We start from the raw sequence: 18395 nt of genomic DNA on the forward strand, positions 1-18395 counted from the left end.
TTGATTATTTGTGTGAATTCAGCGTCCTTTTTCTCGTTGCTTAACCTCTGACGGTTTGAGGCTTTGAGCATAAAGTTTGTGGTCTCTACGTTTCCGGCGTGGCTTGCAACATTTTGGCGCAAGCTTTTTGGGCATGGATGCACATGCCATGCGCCCATACGGTGGTTGGCTGAAGTATCTGCTGAAGGGGACACCGTTTTGCATCTCAATTGTTTCAGAGGGATCGGGACTTTGTCGAAAGCAACGCGGCCTCTCCGCACTCCTGCACGACTTGCTCTCTTCATTCACAGGCTCTCATCGTAAAAAATTAAAAAGAATAAAATCAGCATGAGATCAACAGCTCCTGTCGAATGCTGCTCCGTTTTGTTCGTTAACGTGCAAGCACTTCACTATTTTATTAATTCAGACGTAGTAGAGTCTTCTTGAGGCTTTAGTATGCTCAGAATGAACACTACTACTTTCCATCAACTTTCTAATAAATCACCTTAATTCCTTAACTCATTTCCTGAACATCAACTCCTCAACGTTACAACGATCAGATTACCGCTAGCTCTATATCAGCAACAAAGCGCGCGATCAGTATCACTTTTTTCGGCATCATCGGACAAGTCAGCCTGCCTCACCGGCGACCCATAAAAATCTGCCGGCATGGTCGACTAGTCAGCCTTGCCCCAGCCCAGGTGGCAGCCTCAAACGGCGTACGTGGAGCAAAGAAAGCAGCACGACGAAGAACTTTTTCAGCTGCTGCGGCTACGTGTGCGTCGACCTCATCGTGTATTCCGCGACGAGCTTGGAGAAGAGCGACGACTTGTCCTCCAGCAGCTTGGCCGGCGTGTCGCGCTCCACGGCCACACCTGCAAAGCAGCATCACGGCGTCAGAACAAGTAACAACAAAGTTTACAAAAAAAAAAAAAGAACAGAAAGAAATTAGGCGGGTGGTTTGCGGAGGGCGCTAACCGTTGTCAAGGAGGAGGACCATGTCGCTGTCGAGGACCGACGTGATCCTGTGGGCGATTGTGATGACCGTCGCCTCCGAGAATTGCTGCCGAAGAGTCTTCTGGATCAGGTTGTCTGTCGCGGTGTCTACTGAAGCGGTGGCTTCGTCCAGGACGAGGATCTTGCTCCGCTTCAGGATTACCCTACCTAGGCATACAAGCTGACGCTGACCCACGCTCCAGTTCTCGCCGTTCTCTATCACTGCAACCCAACAGATTGAGAGGACTTCAGAATATCATCCATGCGCACCTTCTGCATTTGTTTGGTTGGAAGCTAGTGCTAGGAATGTGAATGGTGTGGAAGAAAAGAACTACAGTGTTGGACCTGGTGAGTCAAGCTTGTGCTCCTTCCTCCTGACCTCGTCACCTAACTGGCAGCAATCCAAGGCCTGGAATCAAGAGAAAAAAGATGGATGCTGCAACTTAGCTAAAAATTGTTTATGTGAGAGTGTAACAAATGGCAAGCCTTGGGCATGTAAAAGGTGAAATTACCTCCCAGATTTGACTGTCTGTGTACTCCCCAAGAGGGTCAAGGTTACTTCTTACGGTACCCTCGAACATGGTTGGCTCTTGTGGAATGATGCTCAGTCTAGACCTCAGATCGTGCAGACCAATGGTGCAAATGTCGACGCCATCTATTAGTATTTGGCCAATAGTTGGGTCCACGATACGGAAAAGAGCCTGTATAAGGGTTGATTTTCCGCTTCCTGTTCTTCCAACAATACCAGTCTTCAGGCCTCCAGGGAAGGTGACTGTAAGTCCCTTCAGAACAAATGGCAGCTGCGGGGCGTATTTCACCTGCATCAAACTACAGGTTAAGGGCGCATTCCACCTAAAATAGTTCTTTCGCTGTCTTTTTGCCAGACTTGATTTATGTCAGTTCAATAACAATGATGAATTATGCATGCAGCTTCTTCAGAACAACATTGTAATGCAGAAAAAAGAGGATTTACATGGAGATCGTGGAGTTGAATTTCTCCTTCGGATGGCCAGTTATGAGCCAGAGCTAGCTTATCTTCTGACATGGAAAGAGGGGGCTCTGCAGGAATGCTTATATATTGCAGGATTCTCTCTACTGATATAATCTTGTTCTCCAAATTGCACATGCTCCAGACAACCCATGCTTGCAGCATGTTCAGGTTAAGCCCATATGTGACTGCAAGACCAGCAATCCCTGAAAGTAGGATGCAATGTTTGTTACAAGGTCACTTCAACACAGACCATTTTTATTAACAAACAATTGAGTGGAACAACAAAAACTGTTTGAAACTGATGTGATACCTGGATCGATGAAACCCGGGGGCAGATTGATCAAGAATATCAAAGAGAATGCAAATGTAAGAGATGACAGCACATCCAGGCGAAAGCAAAGCCATTCCATCGCTCCAGCATTGTAGAACTTCGGTCTGGAGTAGGCATCCATTAGATGGCTATTTGCTGATACAAACTGATTTTCCTTGCCAAAACTTCTGATGGTAGTTGATCCTGTTATTGATTCTGCAAAATGCTGTATGATTGGAGCTTTGCAAACACCTACTAGCCTTTGCAGCTCCCTGGCTGTATCAATGTAGTATCGCTGCAAAACAAGGCAGGTCTGATTAGATACCTATGACTAGATCTGTGATGAAGGGGATAAAGGTAGCCAATCATACCTGATACCAGAAACAGGTAGCAACTACAGGAATGAAAACAACAAACACCTGCCATGCAACCTGAGACATCACTGCAATGATTCCAACAAGTTGTATGACAGCAAATGCAACAGAGCCCATCTGGGGTGCAATGTTGGTGTCCACTTCGCTTTGATCAGTGGAAGCCTGAAAAGTTTGAAGAATCTGTTAGCATAGTCCAAGAAAATAAGTAGAACTTGCGAAATTTATTCACATGAAGATGACTTACTCTGTTCAAGATGCGCCCACTCGGAGTGGAATCAAAGAAAGACATAGGAGCTCTAAATATGGACATGTGCATCTTGTCGAATAATAGAGTCGCTGTCTTGTATGAGGCTGTTACAAGAAACAACGCTCTTAGGAGGACGCAGAACGAGCTTCCAACAGCCAATGCAATATAGACATATATCAGTGTTGACATGCTCACTGGAGGCTCAACGTCCTTTGAAACGGGAGCAGCCCAAGCCATCCAGTAATTGCTCCCAATTTGTAGGACTTGGAAAAGTAGCTGTGCAAGCAACACTAACGGTACAAGTGCACCCTTATAAGCTAAGGTGAGATACTTCCAGTAGACCCAAAACCCAACCCTGCCTTTCTCTCTTTCTTCTTCCTGCACCAGCTGTCCACTCTGATTGTTCCCTTCGTCCTGTTTATCTTTCTTCTCAGCTGATGATAGAGATCTGATCAATTTTGCTGTGCCACTGGAAGGGGATCCCTCGCTGCTTCTGTTTGCAGCATCGATTGTGTCCAATTCTGCGAGTGCATCCCTGTGTGCACCAACTAGCTCCATGAACTCTTCTCCTGAACCAAGTATTTCATTGTATTTTCCTGCTTGTGCTATTTTGCCATCTTTCATCACCTACAACATAGTCCTAGTAAGGAGAGGCATCCATTTTATTGCAACAAATAATGGATGGAAGTTTTACCAATGAAATTCTCACCAAAATAAGGTCAGCTGCTGGTAGGAATTCAATCTGATGAGTAACATAAACTACTGTTTTTGAAGACAAAGCCCCGAGCAAGCATTCCTGCAAAAAAAAGAGCATGCACCAACGTTAGCAGTGTGTTTGAAACTTCCACTAAACATAAAAGGTTAAGCTTAAGCATAACAAATTGTGTACCTTGAAAAGGTGGGATCCTGTATGAGCATCAACAGCACTGAATGGGTCATCGAACAAATAGATGTCTGCTTCCTGATACAAAGCACGGGCTATCTGAATCCTTTGTTTCTGTCCACCACTCAGGTTGATCCCTCGCTCTCCAATGACAGTTTGGTCACCGAATGGCAATATCTCTAAGTCTTTCTTCAGTGAACACGACTCAAGGACTCTTTCATATTTGTCCTTGTCCATCTCCTTGCCAAACAATATGTTCTCCTGAATTTTGCCACTCTGTATCCATGCTGACTGGCTGACATAAGCCGTCATCCCGCAAATCTTAACCTCTCCTGATAACTTTGGGATCTCACCAAGAATGCAAGATAGCAAGCTCGATTTACCAGAGCCCACTGTCCCACAAACTGCAACACGCATGCCTCGCTGAGCTTGGAAGTTCAGGTCCTTCAGCGTTGGCAATTCCGGTGAGGCATCCCAGGAGAAGCACCCGTTGGTGACCTCAATTGCAACATCTGAACTACCATTTGGCAGCCTCTGTACAGAATCAGTCGGCAATTCCTCAAGACATAGGAAGGATGCTATCCTGTCAAGAGACACCTTGGTCTGGATCACCATCGAAATCGTGTCAGGAAGGTTGTATATTGGCTCCTGCAGCACGCGGAACGTGGCCAAAGCAGAAAGCACTTTCCCTGACTCCAATGGAATCCCCATGAGCATGCACGCCCCAAAGGTCACCACAGCAACGAAAGTCGGGGCCCCCCAGAACACAAAGGTAACCAAAGTCGTTGTGTAGAGGTATTTCTTCAGCCAATTTGTCTCTGTCTTCCTCAGCTCAATGATCTTGGACAAGAACTTCATCTCCCACCCCTGCAGCTTCAGAATCCGCATGTTGCGCAGGATCTCGGACGTTGCCTTCATCCTGACATCCTTGCAGTCCATGAGCTTCTGCTGGAACTTCTCCTGCATTTGCCCAGGAGGCACATTGGCAAGCATGACGACCACGGTGGCGCCAAGTGCGGCGAGGGAAGCGAGCCCGAGGGTGGAGTACAGAATGAACAGCGCCATGCCGACTTGCAACGGTACCAGCCAGAGGTCGTGCATGTACCATGAGAAGATCCCGACGCGGTCGGCGTCGACGCTGATGATGTTGATCATCTCGCCGCTCGTGCGGCTCTGCCTGGACTGACTTGACAGCGCGAGGCCCTTCTGGTACACGACGGCAACAAGCGTGGAACGCGCGCGTATCCCCGCCTGCTGCAGCCGGAAGAACCAGTGGCGCTGCGACAGGCACTCGAATACCTTGGCGACAATGAACGCGAGGACAAGGAGCTGCCCCTTGCTCGCGTACCTCTCGTCGCCGTTGAGGTACTGCACCAGGGAGTCGATGAGGTACGGGCCGACGTAGGTGGAGACGTTGTAGACCAGCGCGTAGAACGCGGTCACCGCGACGTGCCACCACACGGTGCGCAACAGGGCCTTAGTGAGCTTCAACGCCGTGACGGCCTTCCGGCCGGAGCCGGAGACGCCGCCGGCCAGCGCCTCGAGGTTGGCCTTGAACGTCGGGAGCAAGCTGGAGACACTGTCCCCGGGGTCGAGCTCAGGGACGTCGTCCAGGCCGAGGGTCTTCTTGTGGCCGACGGCGAGAAGAGGCCCCATCCACGAGAAGGTGAGCACGCTGAAGAAGCCAGCGCCGGTGAACTTGGACGCCTCGGCATCGCTGCGGCCGTTACCGTCCGCCGTCTCATGAGCACCGTTGAGCAGAGGCTCCTCGGCAGCAGAGCCGCCTCCCTCCCTCCTGCCTACGAACCCAGCGCAGAGCAGGACCACGGCAGCAGCAACCGAGACGGCGTCGAACACCCACGAGAGCGCGGGCACCAGGAACCCATCGAGGCTCGTCGCCACGTGGTCAGCCACGGTCACGAGGGAGAGCAGGAGGAAGAACGCCCACCAGAGCCTGAGCGACGCCGGGAACCGCTCCTCGCGCCGCCGCCCGAAGTCGAACTGCAGGTACGCGGCGAGCAGCAGCCACGCCACCGCGCGCGCGGCCGCGTCCACGAGACCCACCACCGCGTCACGCGACAACCCGGAGCCGGAGGTGGCGCCCAGGTAGCACGAGTAGGCCGCGAGCAGGACCTCGGCCGCCGCCAGGGCCCACGTGGCACAGGCCGCGACACCGTGGCACCGGAACCGGCCTCCACCGCGGGGGCCGCCTCCACGCGCCTCCTCCCCGTCCTTGGCGACGGAGAGGCCGCAGTGGCGGAACAGAAACCGCCCCGCGACGGCAAGCGCGAGGAGGACGTGGACCGCAGCGTCCACGCCGTGGAGGACGAGCGGCTCCAAGGGGAAGAAGAAGTAGAAGAGGGGGCCTTCGCCCGCCGGCGTCGCCGCCATCGCGGGCGCCGCGTAAGGCGTCGCGGCAGTGGACACGGGCATCTGGCGACGAGTGGCTCGAATGAGTGAGGCGGAGGGCGGGGCAGTGGGTTTATATAAGTGAGACGTCGCCGCGGGCGTCAGCTGCCCCGGGCCCCTCCCCACGCACGGCGACGCCCCACGGTGGCGGTCAAAGACGGCTGCCGCGCGCGCCTCTGGGCTCCTTGGAGTCCAAGGAACCGTCCCCCTCCCTCCCCAGTCGCCCCGCACCCAAACCACCCCACCCGGCACCCGCGGGGAAGAATCGAACGGCGCGGTGCCGTGTTTCGCTGCCGGACGGCGACGGCGGTGGGGGGCAGTAAGAGTAACTTTTTTACGGCGTGGCGACGTGGCGCGGTTGCACTGCTAAACTTTTTACGGCGGAGAGAAGGGTTAAAGGAGTGCGGTAAGAGAGGATTACGGGATCTCTCGGTTATGATTTCCTAGTGAATTGACGCAGGACGATGCGTTTTGTTTGTTTAGAAGAAGAAGACTATTACTCCTGGATGGGAAGGTGGTTAATCTCGAGGATTTGCGGATTTGTCGCTGTTCGTCAGTCTCCCGGCCGGTGAGATCTTTTGCGCGCTTCTCCAAAAATAAAGGAGCGCATTGGCCGAGCGAGAGAAGCTGCGCCGTGGATTCCTCAAGCAAAATCGGAGAAACACTGTAACGTGACTTTGGATGAATTCGTTCGTTTGTTCCCAAGTGGATGGATCATAGCTCATGTGAATGGATATACACTGAAATCAGCAATAAAAGAGTATTATTTGCTGATTTATTTCAATTATTTACATGTCGATACAGGAGCACCTGGGCGGAGTTCGCGTTAGTTCATTGGAGGTCGTCATGGCCGCATGCGAGATGGGGCGGGGGAGGGGAAGAAAGAGGTCACTGCTGGTGGTAAGATCTCGTCAGAGTGCCAACGAGATCCTACCATCCGCAACAGGGCGATCGGAGATGATGAAGGTGGAGACCCTCACGCTAGATATGGAGTGGGTTGAGGACAGCGTCATCGGAGCTAGATGGGGTGAGGATGAGGAGGCGGCGGAGAAGCACGGGAGGAAGAAGAAGGTGAGTGCCAGGCGAGAAAGAAGATAAGGTGAGGAGTAGTATAGTAGTACTGCCCTTGAGAAGTAGTATAATACTGCACTTGAATCTTTGAAATTACGCAAAAAAAAGGAATAGTGTCACCTAGTCTTGGACTCGTGGGTTCAGTGGCGGAGGCAGATATGTGGCAAGCCTTGGCGGCCGCCATACCTAAAAAATATTGAATATATGCACTATATTTGAAATATATATACAATTATACATACCCTGATCAAATGCCCAACTCTTCTTCGTATTCTGATCAAATCGAACAATATGGTGTCATGGTGGTTCATAGACCATGGACGGTGGACGGTGGCACCGGCGTGAGAAGCCGATAACTCAATGTAGTGGCCGGCGTATAGCGGCAGGAGTTGGATGTGGCCAGTTCGCCATGGCGATGACAGCGACTGTGGCTTTACTTTTGGATTTCTGTTATATTTGCTGATCACATAGTAATATACATATTTAGATAATGTTCTAGTGTGTCCTTATATAATTGATAGTTATATTATACATGTTCGACCTTTATAAATACACCACACCTCGAAAATGTTCCTGCCTCCGCCACAGCGTGGGTTAACACACACAATTACCATATCTACATTTGTTTAGTACTGCCTTTGAATCTTTGAACTTAAGCAAAAAAAAAGTGTCACCTAGTCCTGGACTTGTGGGTTAACACACAATTAGTCAATTACCATATCTACATTTGTTAGGGCACTGTTCACCAAGACACAAGTTACCATGATTTTGGTAGCTTTGCTTTAGATTAGTGCATGACAGGACGAGTAATAATAGATGACATAATATATGCATACGGGAGCTTGAAAACTTTGATGACGATCGAAGATCTCACCATCAAAATTGGGGCGCTGCACACGTCAAAAGATAAAACCAGTCGCTGGGCGAAACTGACTTGAATTCAAAAAAGGAGGCAACAGGCCAATTAATAGCAAAGCTATATTTAGAATGGTCGCATATATTGCAACTTTGCTTCTATGGCTAGTTTTGAGTGTTAGTGACCTCCGTGTCAGCATTTTCTTTCTCTGGCTAGTTTTGAGTACATAGTAGTAGTGGAGGCCGGAGGGCAATATTGCTCGGTTTGCGCTTTTCGGTCCAAAAATGATAATCTTGTAGGATTCCGTATAGGTGCCATGCATTTTCCTCTGGATCGGCTGGCAGCTGGCTGCCGAAAGCCGATGCAGCGGAACTCTGAAAATCAGAAAATATCTGGCACGACCAATTATCCATCGGCTAGTAAGGATTGAGAGATACTCCGAAAAAGGTGCAATTCTATAACAATTTATGTTAAGGCTTATTTGGATATTTAGAACTAAAGTTTAAGTTTAGATAGACAAAAATATAGTTGACTAAAGTTTAGGTGGGAAAATTTTAACCCATGTAATTTGAATACATGGATAAAAAAGTAGTTTTTTTACAAATACTCTTATATAGTCTATGTTAGCCAATTAATTAACTAACTGCTAGTTGAGATAAAGATTAAAAATTAGTTTACTTTTAGTTCACTTGTTTGGATACCTAAAACTGAAGATTAAGTAACTGAAGTTTAGTCTACGGTGTCAAATAGGCTCTAAGTCACGTCAAATTTAACGAGATTTAAATAAAAAAATATTAATATGTATTTACTAGAAATATGTACTACTATATTAATTATAAAATATATTTTCATAGAATCAAAGATACACATACTAATACAGCTTTTAAAAGGCTTAATCAAATATTCTTTGGGATAGGCTAGACGCCTAGCTTTCTGGCACATATCTAGGGTGGCTATTGGTCTAGCTCACTTTCGTTATTAAGGGCATCCCTAGGTCTAGTTTAGTTTACCCTAAAAATCAAAAACTTTTTAAGATTCCTTGTCACATAGAATCTTGGAGCACATGCATAAAGTATTAGATATAGACGAAAATAAAAACTAATTGCACAGTTTATCTGTAAATCACAAGATGAATCTTTTAGCCCTAGTTAGTCCATGATTGGATAATATTTGTCAAATAAAAACGAAAATGCTACAATATCAAAATTTGAAATTTTTTCGGAACTAAACAAGGCCCTAGCTAGCTACTCCCTCTGTCCTTGAAAGCTTCAACTCCTAGAATCCGTGTCAGTCAAACTTTTTTATGTTTGACCAACTTTATAGAAAAAAGCATCAATATTTATGACATAAAATAAGTATCTTATAAAAATATATTATATGATAAATCTAATGATATTAATTTGGTACTATAAATCTTAGTATTTTTTTCTCAAAATTTAGTCAAAGTTTTAAAAATTTGACTTAGAACAACTCTAGAAGTTGAAGCTTTCAGGGACAGAGCGAGTATTTAGCTAGTTGACTAGTCTATAATATAATGTCGATAGAGAAAAATTTGAAAACAGTAGTCTAGCGACGAACAAATAATTTATCTATACGTAGTCTAAGAGTGCGTGTGGATTCAATAAAACATAAAAAATATATAAATAGCCTTTAATACTGACCTCTAATAAGCTAAAGATGTAGCTAGTACATTGCGGACGCCTTAAGAATTTTCATTTAATTTTTTTAACTACTACATAGTGGCGATTACCTGATACTGTAAATTAAATATTGGACGCTTTTGCTTTGGTTGGGAATCTATAGACTACTCACTTAAAATCCTAGTTCCTACGTACCACTATGAGCACGTAACCGCAGGAGGCATATAGGAGTATTTTTTGCGTGAAAACGGAATCAGATTCGTCGTGACGAGGTGATTCAAAATGAAAATGGCTAGCGACATTTATTAAACAGGCCGAATATAAAACGGCCGGCGCATCGTCGAGAGCAAGTGAACCTTTTGTGCTACCGTTATTACCTTTTTGCATGCTCTGGATGTCTGGATTCTAAGCTACGTGGAATGTGGTGCGTGCGTGCATGTTTCAATGATGGCTGGGTAAAGTAAGCAGGTAGAGGTAGGATAATATATTATAGTATGCAATATGACATTTAGTTGGTTTCTATAGTTTACAGCAGTGAAACCTACTCCTATGTATTACATCTGTGTTTCCCTGACACAAATAAAACGATCTTAACATTTGCCGCCTCGTGTTCAACACCTCCCGGTTTCATCTTCTGCAAGGACATGTTTGATTTGCATGTACTCAATTCATCCTAAATTATAAAATATTTGATTTTTTACATCAAGTTTAACCACTCGTCTTATTTAAAAATTTATACAAAATATTATTTCATGGATTGGTTTATTAATAAAAAAATAAAAATAACTTAAATTTGACTATGTTTATATAAAATCTTTGAATAAGACGATTGTCAAACTTATAGTAAAAAAAGTCAAACATGTTACAATTTGAGATGAAGGGAGTACTACATTTAGAGTTTAGAGATCCAGACTGTGGCCATACAAGTCATACTTGTTTGGATGCTTTGCTCTGTTGCGCTAGGATTTAAAGAACATCTAATTAGTTAACCATTCATTATGCTCGTTTTTTCTCAAAGTGCACACATGAGCCAGGCTCACAAGAAATGAGATTGATATCTGTTTTACAAAAGCCAGATCAGGGAGCCCTCCCACACCCTTTGAGCTAGATTTGGCCACGGAACCAAACAAGCCGTCCTTGACATCACGTGGGTCTACCACTGACCTCTATGCACTATGGAGTTCGAGCAAGAATTCGGTTGAGCTGTGACTACTTGATTCTTTGGACACGGCTTATCTCGCCCTGCCATACGTGTTTTGAGGTGATCGATGGCGGGAAAGGTTGTCAACGCGGATGCTATTGTTCAAGACCGATGATGGTTAATGTGGCATTATTGTTTTGCTCCGTTTAGTGTCATCTAGGCCCGCTTATACCGTGGTACCATGACAGAACCTCCATTCGCGAAGAGCAAGCGCTCACTTTCATGATGGTTTCCTCGTCCATACACCTACGATATATTATCCTAAACCATATCATACTATTGTACTAATGGTGCTACTATATACTTTGGGCATGTTTATTAGATCCCTTTCCAAATATTGTACCTCCTCACCGAGCTAGAAATTAGTGTGATTAGATTTCTAACAAACCTATCTCAATTCCCACGTCAGCAAGATTTCCCTTGCTGCCATGAGAGAGCCAAGTCGGTTCTCTCGATCGGGTTGGCAAGGATCTTGGGGCCTACGCCATCTGGGTGAGGCAACCTGACGAAAGTTCCAAGCACGCTCTTTGATTCTGATCGATAGCGACGAAATTGTTTGAGTTATGTTCCAGACGACGACAGGTACGAAAACTTAACTAAGCGAATGAACAGATGCATATACTTGCGCACGAGATGGTTATTTAATTTTAAGCCCACACAAAGTAAAGCAAACGGGGAATTAACAATTTAAGCCCACACACAGCGAGGTTAGCAGATGTGTCTTTTGCTTCCGTTGGCGAGGCGACCTAGTACGATCATGTGGATGGCGCGCATAGGAAACGTCAAACGCAACATGCTGCTGAACGAAATTAATTAATGTATGTACATACTGTATTAATTTGTTAGCAGATTAAACCGGTGACTATCGAACCACCGCAGAGTTAATGACAAAATCTGTTGGCCGTCACCCGTCAGTCTACTTTCGATCGTTTATTTCGGCGAATGGCGATCGAGGGTCTTGATTAGTAATACTGGTGACCGGCGAGAAGTTTAGAGACACGTTTGATCTCAAACATAAATGACGAACCAGGCCAAATTATTTACTATTTAGGCCCGTTTGGCAAGCACAAATCAGCGCTCGAGAATCATTAGAAACGTTTTTTATTTTTATGCCTGGAGAAACAGCTGTCTGGTTTCACTTTCACGTGATCGATTTTAATTTATTCTTTTGCACACTTCTGTATTTTTAATTTTTAATTAATTATTTTTAAGTGAAATAGGTCAAAATAGGTTGATTAAGTTGTTCTTCATCCACAAAAAGTTCTCATTTTTTTAAAGAATAGTTTCATTTATATGATTTTTGTTATGAAAATATGTTTTTTCAACGAGAATATAATCTAGCCTATCAGACAAGCAATTTCATGAAGTGATTAATATCTTGAGAGAATTTACATTTCAAACGTTTCCCCAAAAAAATGGATCCCCATAACACACCCTTTAGTGGCGACCAAATTAGGGTAAAGCCAAAGCCAAAGATATGACCACTAAAGTAGTGTTTGGATTGTCGCCAAGCTAATTCTTTGGTAGGGGTAAAATCTACATAGAAAATAATAATGGCCCTGCACAAAGTACAACCAGAGAATTAGAATTAATATAATACTCTTTATAAGCTAGTTGGCGCACGAGGTTAAATTAACTGGTATATCTTTTGCTTTCCTTAGAGCATCTGCAAGAGACTTTGTATATTCTCATTTAGGAATAGCAATTTTGGTGAAAAACTATCCTCCAATAGCTTCTCTAAATGGTCATTCAAACATAGTCATTGTCTATTCTTGGTTTTCGCTAGCCAAATATAGAAGACGAGAATGACTCTCTAGAGTGCGCATGAGATTTAGCAAAAATGTTGGAAAGTAAAAAAATATAGAAAACGATTTTTATGTAAATGACTCTCCAAATGATGATTTAGAGTGAGATTTAGAAAGGCTCTTGGAGATGCTCTTAACAACTTACGATCCCGCGGATCGCGATCGAGCACAGAAATGATGAAAGCCACTGATGAATGAAATGCACGGGCTCTTTGTTTTAGTTAATTAATTAACATATTAATTTGGTGGCAGATCGAACTGTTGATGAGCGAACCACTGACTGACAAAATCTGTTGGTCATCAATCTATTGGGTATTGGCCCTACGCAACCGCAAGCTATATATATAATGATTTGGCAGTGACATCAAATCAGGGAAGCCAAGATATGACCAACAAAGTAGTGTTTATATTGTTTTTCTTTTTTTGAAGTTTATTGTTTGGATTGTCGCCAAACCAGTGCTGCTGAGAAAAATTGTGTATGGATTATTGATACCGTGCCAAACTTTATCATATTTGTACGTAGCTACTATGATACATGTGATCTATATATATATATGCATGCCGTCGTATATATTTCTGGTCAAAGTAGTATATCTAATATATATGGGTCCCCCTTTGTTTGACAAAATCATGAGAAATATCATGATGCTAACAGTTTGCAATTAGGATATATAACTTTATAGATATTATCATCTGAATTTGTTGGCCAGTATATGCAACCATTGGGCTATTGTCACTTCATTGTTTTCCCTATGCAGCTGGCCAAGCAAAAACGAGGCCAGCAAAATGCTCGCTCGTGCATCATCTTCCCTTCTTTGCTTGGTCCAAATTTCCTAGAGCAAGCCAAAACTTAGCTTAGAGCCATATGCCAGTCAAATTCTATATATGGGGGCATACTATATTTTGGTAACGTTTTCTTGGACACAACCATCCACACAAACACTAGGTTTTTTAGAAAAATGGAAAAGTTCCGACCTCTCCGCCTGTCGCACACAGCCAAATCTTATATGTTTGTATTCTCAAAAAAAAAAGTCTTATATGTTTGTACTTTGTAGCTCATTTAACACACTCCTTCCATTCATGAGACGCTTAAATTAGCTAGATGTGGCTCAAGTCATCTTTAACCTATAGACTCTCTCCATCTCTGCCAAATCAAAAAAAAAAGGAAAAGTCTACCTAGCTACTGCTGGTGTAGAAGGTCTAAAGGTGATAGGAAAGCTCCACTATGATGGCAGGTGTAGAATGGATTCATGGATCGGCATAAGCAAATTTCAAGCGCTTTGCTTGTGGAGAACTGCTCCAATAAATGGCCTTGTTTAGTTCCCAAACAATTTTACAAAATTTTTCAGATTCTCCGTCACATCGAATCTTTAGACGCATGCATGGAGTATTAAATATAGATAAAGATAAAAACTAATTGCACAGTTTGGTCGAAATTGATGAGACGAATCTTTTGAGTCTAGTTAGTCCATAATTGGACAATTTTTGTCAAATACAAACGAAAGTGCTACAGTGTCGATTTTGCAAAAATTTTTGGAACTAAACAAGGCCAAAGTTCCCCAAAAATTTTGCAAAATTTTTCAGATTTTCCGTCACATCGAATCTTTAGACGTATGCATGGAGCATTAAATATAGATGAAAATTAAAACTAATTGCACAGTTTGGTCGGAATTGACGAAACGAATCTTTTGAGCCTAGTTAGTCCATAATTGAACAATATTTATCAAATACAAATAAAAGTGCTACTATTCCTATTTTGCAAAATTTTTTGAAAGTAAACAAGGCCTAAATAAGCCCGTGCCCCGCCCTAAACCGAAGCAACACGGCAGAGATCCATCTCCATCGGTCCTACCTCGCATGGGATCGGTGAGGCAGAACCTGCCCCCTAGACGTGGGCCTTGTTTACTTCCACTCCAAAATCAAAAAATTTTCAAGATTCTCCATCACATCGAATCTTTAGACGCATGCATAGAGTAATAAATATAGACAAAAATAAAAACTAATTGCATAGTTTGGTTGAAATTTACGAGACGAATCTTTTGAGCCTAGTTAGTCTATGGTTGGACAATAATTATCACAAATAAACAAAAATGCTACAGTGTCGTGAAATTTTTTTATTCACCAACTAAACACGGCCCTAGTCTCCTGGAAAGCACGGCGGACGTGGAAGCGAAGGGACGCCCAGGCAGTGTGAGCCTATTTGTTTCCCGTATTTTTTCTGTTAGCCAATAAATTTGAATAGGCATATGAAACTCCCTTAAAAGGTTCTGGGCTTTGTTTAAATGTGAAAACTTTTTGGATTTTGCTATCGTAGTATTTTCGTTTGTTTGTGACAAATATTGTTCAATTATAGACTAACTAAGGTCAAAAAATTCGTCTCGGGATTTACAGGCAGACTGTGTAATTAGTTTTGTTTTTGTCTATATTTAGTGCTTCATGCATGTGCTGCAAAATTCGATGCGATGGAGAATCTTGAAAACTTTTTGGATTTAGGTGGAAATTAAACAAGGCCCTGGTGGCCATGGACCATCGTCTTACGAGTGAGGACAGTACTCCCTCCGTCCACGAAAGAGTCAATTCCTAGAATCCGTGTCAGTCAAACTTTTTAAAGTTTGACTAACTTTATAGAAAAGAGTAACAACATCTATGATATAAAATACACATCATATAAAAATATATTATATGATGAATCTAATGATACTAATTTGATACCATAAATCTTAGTATTTTTTTTAGAAATTTGGTCAAAGTTTAAAAGTTTTGACTTAGGACAACTCTAGAAATTGATTCTTTCGTGGACGGAGGGAGTAGTTCGCATGAGTATGACAGAGAAATCCAAAGGCCTTGTTTAGTTCCCAAAATATTTTACAAAATTTTTCTGATTTCCTATCACATCTAATTTTACGGCACATGCATGAAGCACTAAATATAGATAAAAAATAATTAATTACATAAATTACTGTCTAGTTAGTCTATAATTAGATAATATTCGTTAAATAAAAATGAAAGTGCTACTATTTCTATTTTGTAAAAATTTTTGGAACTAAACAATACTCTAATGTAACGCCACCGGTGTTCTGCTAGGCGTCAATGAATAGATCACGGTCAACGCAACCTCTAGACTGACGGTGTAATCCGCACCGGTTGTCATCCGTCGAACTGAAACGTCATCCGGAAGAGATGACTTCGACTCTGGGTCATGACTGGGTACGGGCTAGGCTTGTATGGAACAGGCCCACGTGGTACCCAGGAGGATAATAATTAAGAAAAAATTAATTGCTCGGTTAGGTTGCTTTGAGATGTATGTTATTTTTAGAAAAGAGGAGTATTGGAGCAGTTCTCTTTGCTTGTGATATAACGTCTCCTGTTTTTGAGATGATGTACACAAAGATTTTGTGGCCCTAGAGCAAAATACAGAACGATGCCCCCCTATATTTTGACAAATAAAAATATATTTAGGTTCCATTATATTATGGCTTATAATTTATAATATTAAGAACTATAATTGGTGTTTAAGGCTAAAAAATTATTCACCAAGCCACTAGACAAAAACACACATATTATCCTAATTGAGACGTTAGATGAGAAAGAGAATTGGAAAGGCTTGTCAGTAGTGAACAAAAAGTAAAATTAACTAGCAGCGAGAAGGACTTAGGGGGTGTTTAGTTCTTTTTTTTTAAAAAAAAGGGTTTTGGTCTATTATTTTGCAAAATGAAATTAAATACCATGTAAATTTTTTGGCAAAAAGGTAGTTATTCTCCATTTTGGATTTTGGCCTCAAGAGGCCAAAAAATACCCAAAATGAGCCTCAAAAGGCTTCATGACAACAATAAATTCTGCATTTTGGATGGAACTAAATATGACCCTGAAAATTTTGATATTTTGCATTTCATCACTTTAAAATAATTGGCATTTTGTATTTTGAATTCTATGGGAAACTAAACACCCCTTATTAGTCGACCAGTACGTGACAGTCAAGAGGAACACGTTGTGGCATAGTCGCCTTGTCCCGTCTGGAGTGGCGGTGCCACCTGTTTAGTGTGTGTTGAGTGATGGTAAGTGTTGATGCTAGGTGCACTGAATAGTTGGTGGAAGAAAAATATCACTATTAATCTTAAAATAAATTAAAAAACAAAACATACATGCCAAGTCGATGACTAATCTGAAAATACAAATCCTATAAAAAACTAACAAAGTCAAAAATAATAGCACATTACTGTCCTAAAATATATTTGGAAAAGGCTGAACACTCGTTCTAAGTCGATCACTAAGGCCAGTCTCAATGGCCTGTTCCAATGCACTGTTTACAAAACAAATCTGCTGACAGAGCATCAATGAAACAAACAATGAAACAACATCCACAATACATGAGTTTCACATTGATGTTTTCTAGGCTGGGCAAATCATTTAATTACTGTAAAATGATTGGATCACATGCAAGATGGTGAAACGATTTAGTCCTCAGTGGGGATTTCATCCTGTTTCACCGCGTGGGAAACAACGCCAGCGGAGTTTCACCATGGTGAAACTACTTTCTTCTCTCTCCTCTTCGTTTCATGCAAAAAGTGCAGTTTTGCTGACATGACGCTCTAATAAATGTGCATGACATCCTGGTGAAACCCCCACTGAGACTGGCCTAACAAGTCATACAATGAACAACCCTGATAATTAATAATTAACAATTAATAAAGAATATGTCATCCATCGTGAAAAGAGTATCACCGTTAAATTTAAAAAGATCCAAACACCCATGGGTCGATGACTAATCTAGAAAGACAAGTCTACAAGAAACCTAACAAAGATGAAAGAATAACACTGTTTATCCTAAAATAGATCTGGAAAAGTCCGAACACTCGTTCTAAGTCGATGATGACTAAGGGCACTCACAATGCAAGACTCTATCACAGAGTCCAAGACAATTAACTACATATTATTTATGGTATTTTGTTGATGTGGCAGCATATTTATTGAAGAAAGAGATAGAAAAAATAAGACTCCAAGTCTTATTTAGACTCGAAGTCCACATTGTTCGAGGTAATAAATAACTTTAGACTCTATGATAGAGTCTGCATTGTGAGTGCCCTAACAAGTCCTACGATGAACAACCTAACAAATTAAATAAGAGCTTAAACGAAACATGCCTAGTTAGCTACCTTTACGCTTGCCGTGTGTTTGTGGCTTCTTTATTGCTGCCACTATATACTATTATTATTACTCGCTCAGCTCGTAGCCCATGTCGATTCTGTCTAGTCGACTCGACAGTGACGGCAAAGAGAATTGGGGGCCAAGGAACCGGTGGAAAAATGGCAGTACTTTATTCAGAAAGACGAAGGAAAATGGGGCATCACGCTCGGCTCCATGTAGATTGCATGTGTCGAAGACCAAACGAGGACTAGCGATCAACTCGCCTTTCATCTGGCACTGCGCACGTGCACTTTATCAACTTTTGTTAAGCAAAATGGTCCTGTGTATCGGTTCATTCGCCTACATTTCCCCCGTCCCCTGATCGCATACATAAAGGCCGGATGAACTGTCCGTATCCAGCTCCCAAGTGGGTCACGTTACTATTATCTTTATATCACTGTATGTATCTTATCTCTAGTCTCTTGTCAAGTTTTATCCCTTGTCGCTGG

General features: G+C 42.9%; 1 protein-coding gene across 1 annotated transcript; it reads right to left on the minus strand.

Moving 5' to 3' along the window:
• LOC8078474 (ABC transporter C family member 3) lies at positions 345 to 6281 on the minus strand. Its single transcript, XM_002457214.2, has 10 exons — positions 3787 to 6281; positions 3607 to 3693; positions 2895 to 3524; positions 2648 to 2812; positions 2277 to 2571; positions 1949 to 2169; positions 1488 to 1793; positions 1321 to 1384; positions 958 to 1197; positions 345 to 854 (listed from the first exon to the last, which is right to left on the minus strand). The coding sequence occupies exons 1-10, from the start codon at positions 6211 to 6213 to the stop codon at positions 751 to 753; spliced, it is 4539 nt and encodes a 1512-aa protein (XP_002457259.2). The 5' UTR covers positions 6214 to 6281; the 3' UTR covers positions 345 to 750.

Source organism: Sorghum bicolor, chromosome 3, assembly GCF_000003195.3.
Source record: "Sorghum bicolor cultivar BTx623 chromosome 3, Sorghum_bicolor_NCBIv3, whole genome shotgun sequence".
NCBI classification, from domain to species: Eukaryota; Viridiplantae; Streptophyta; class Magnoliopsida; order Poales; family Poaceae; genus Sorghum; species Sorghum bicolor.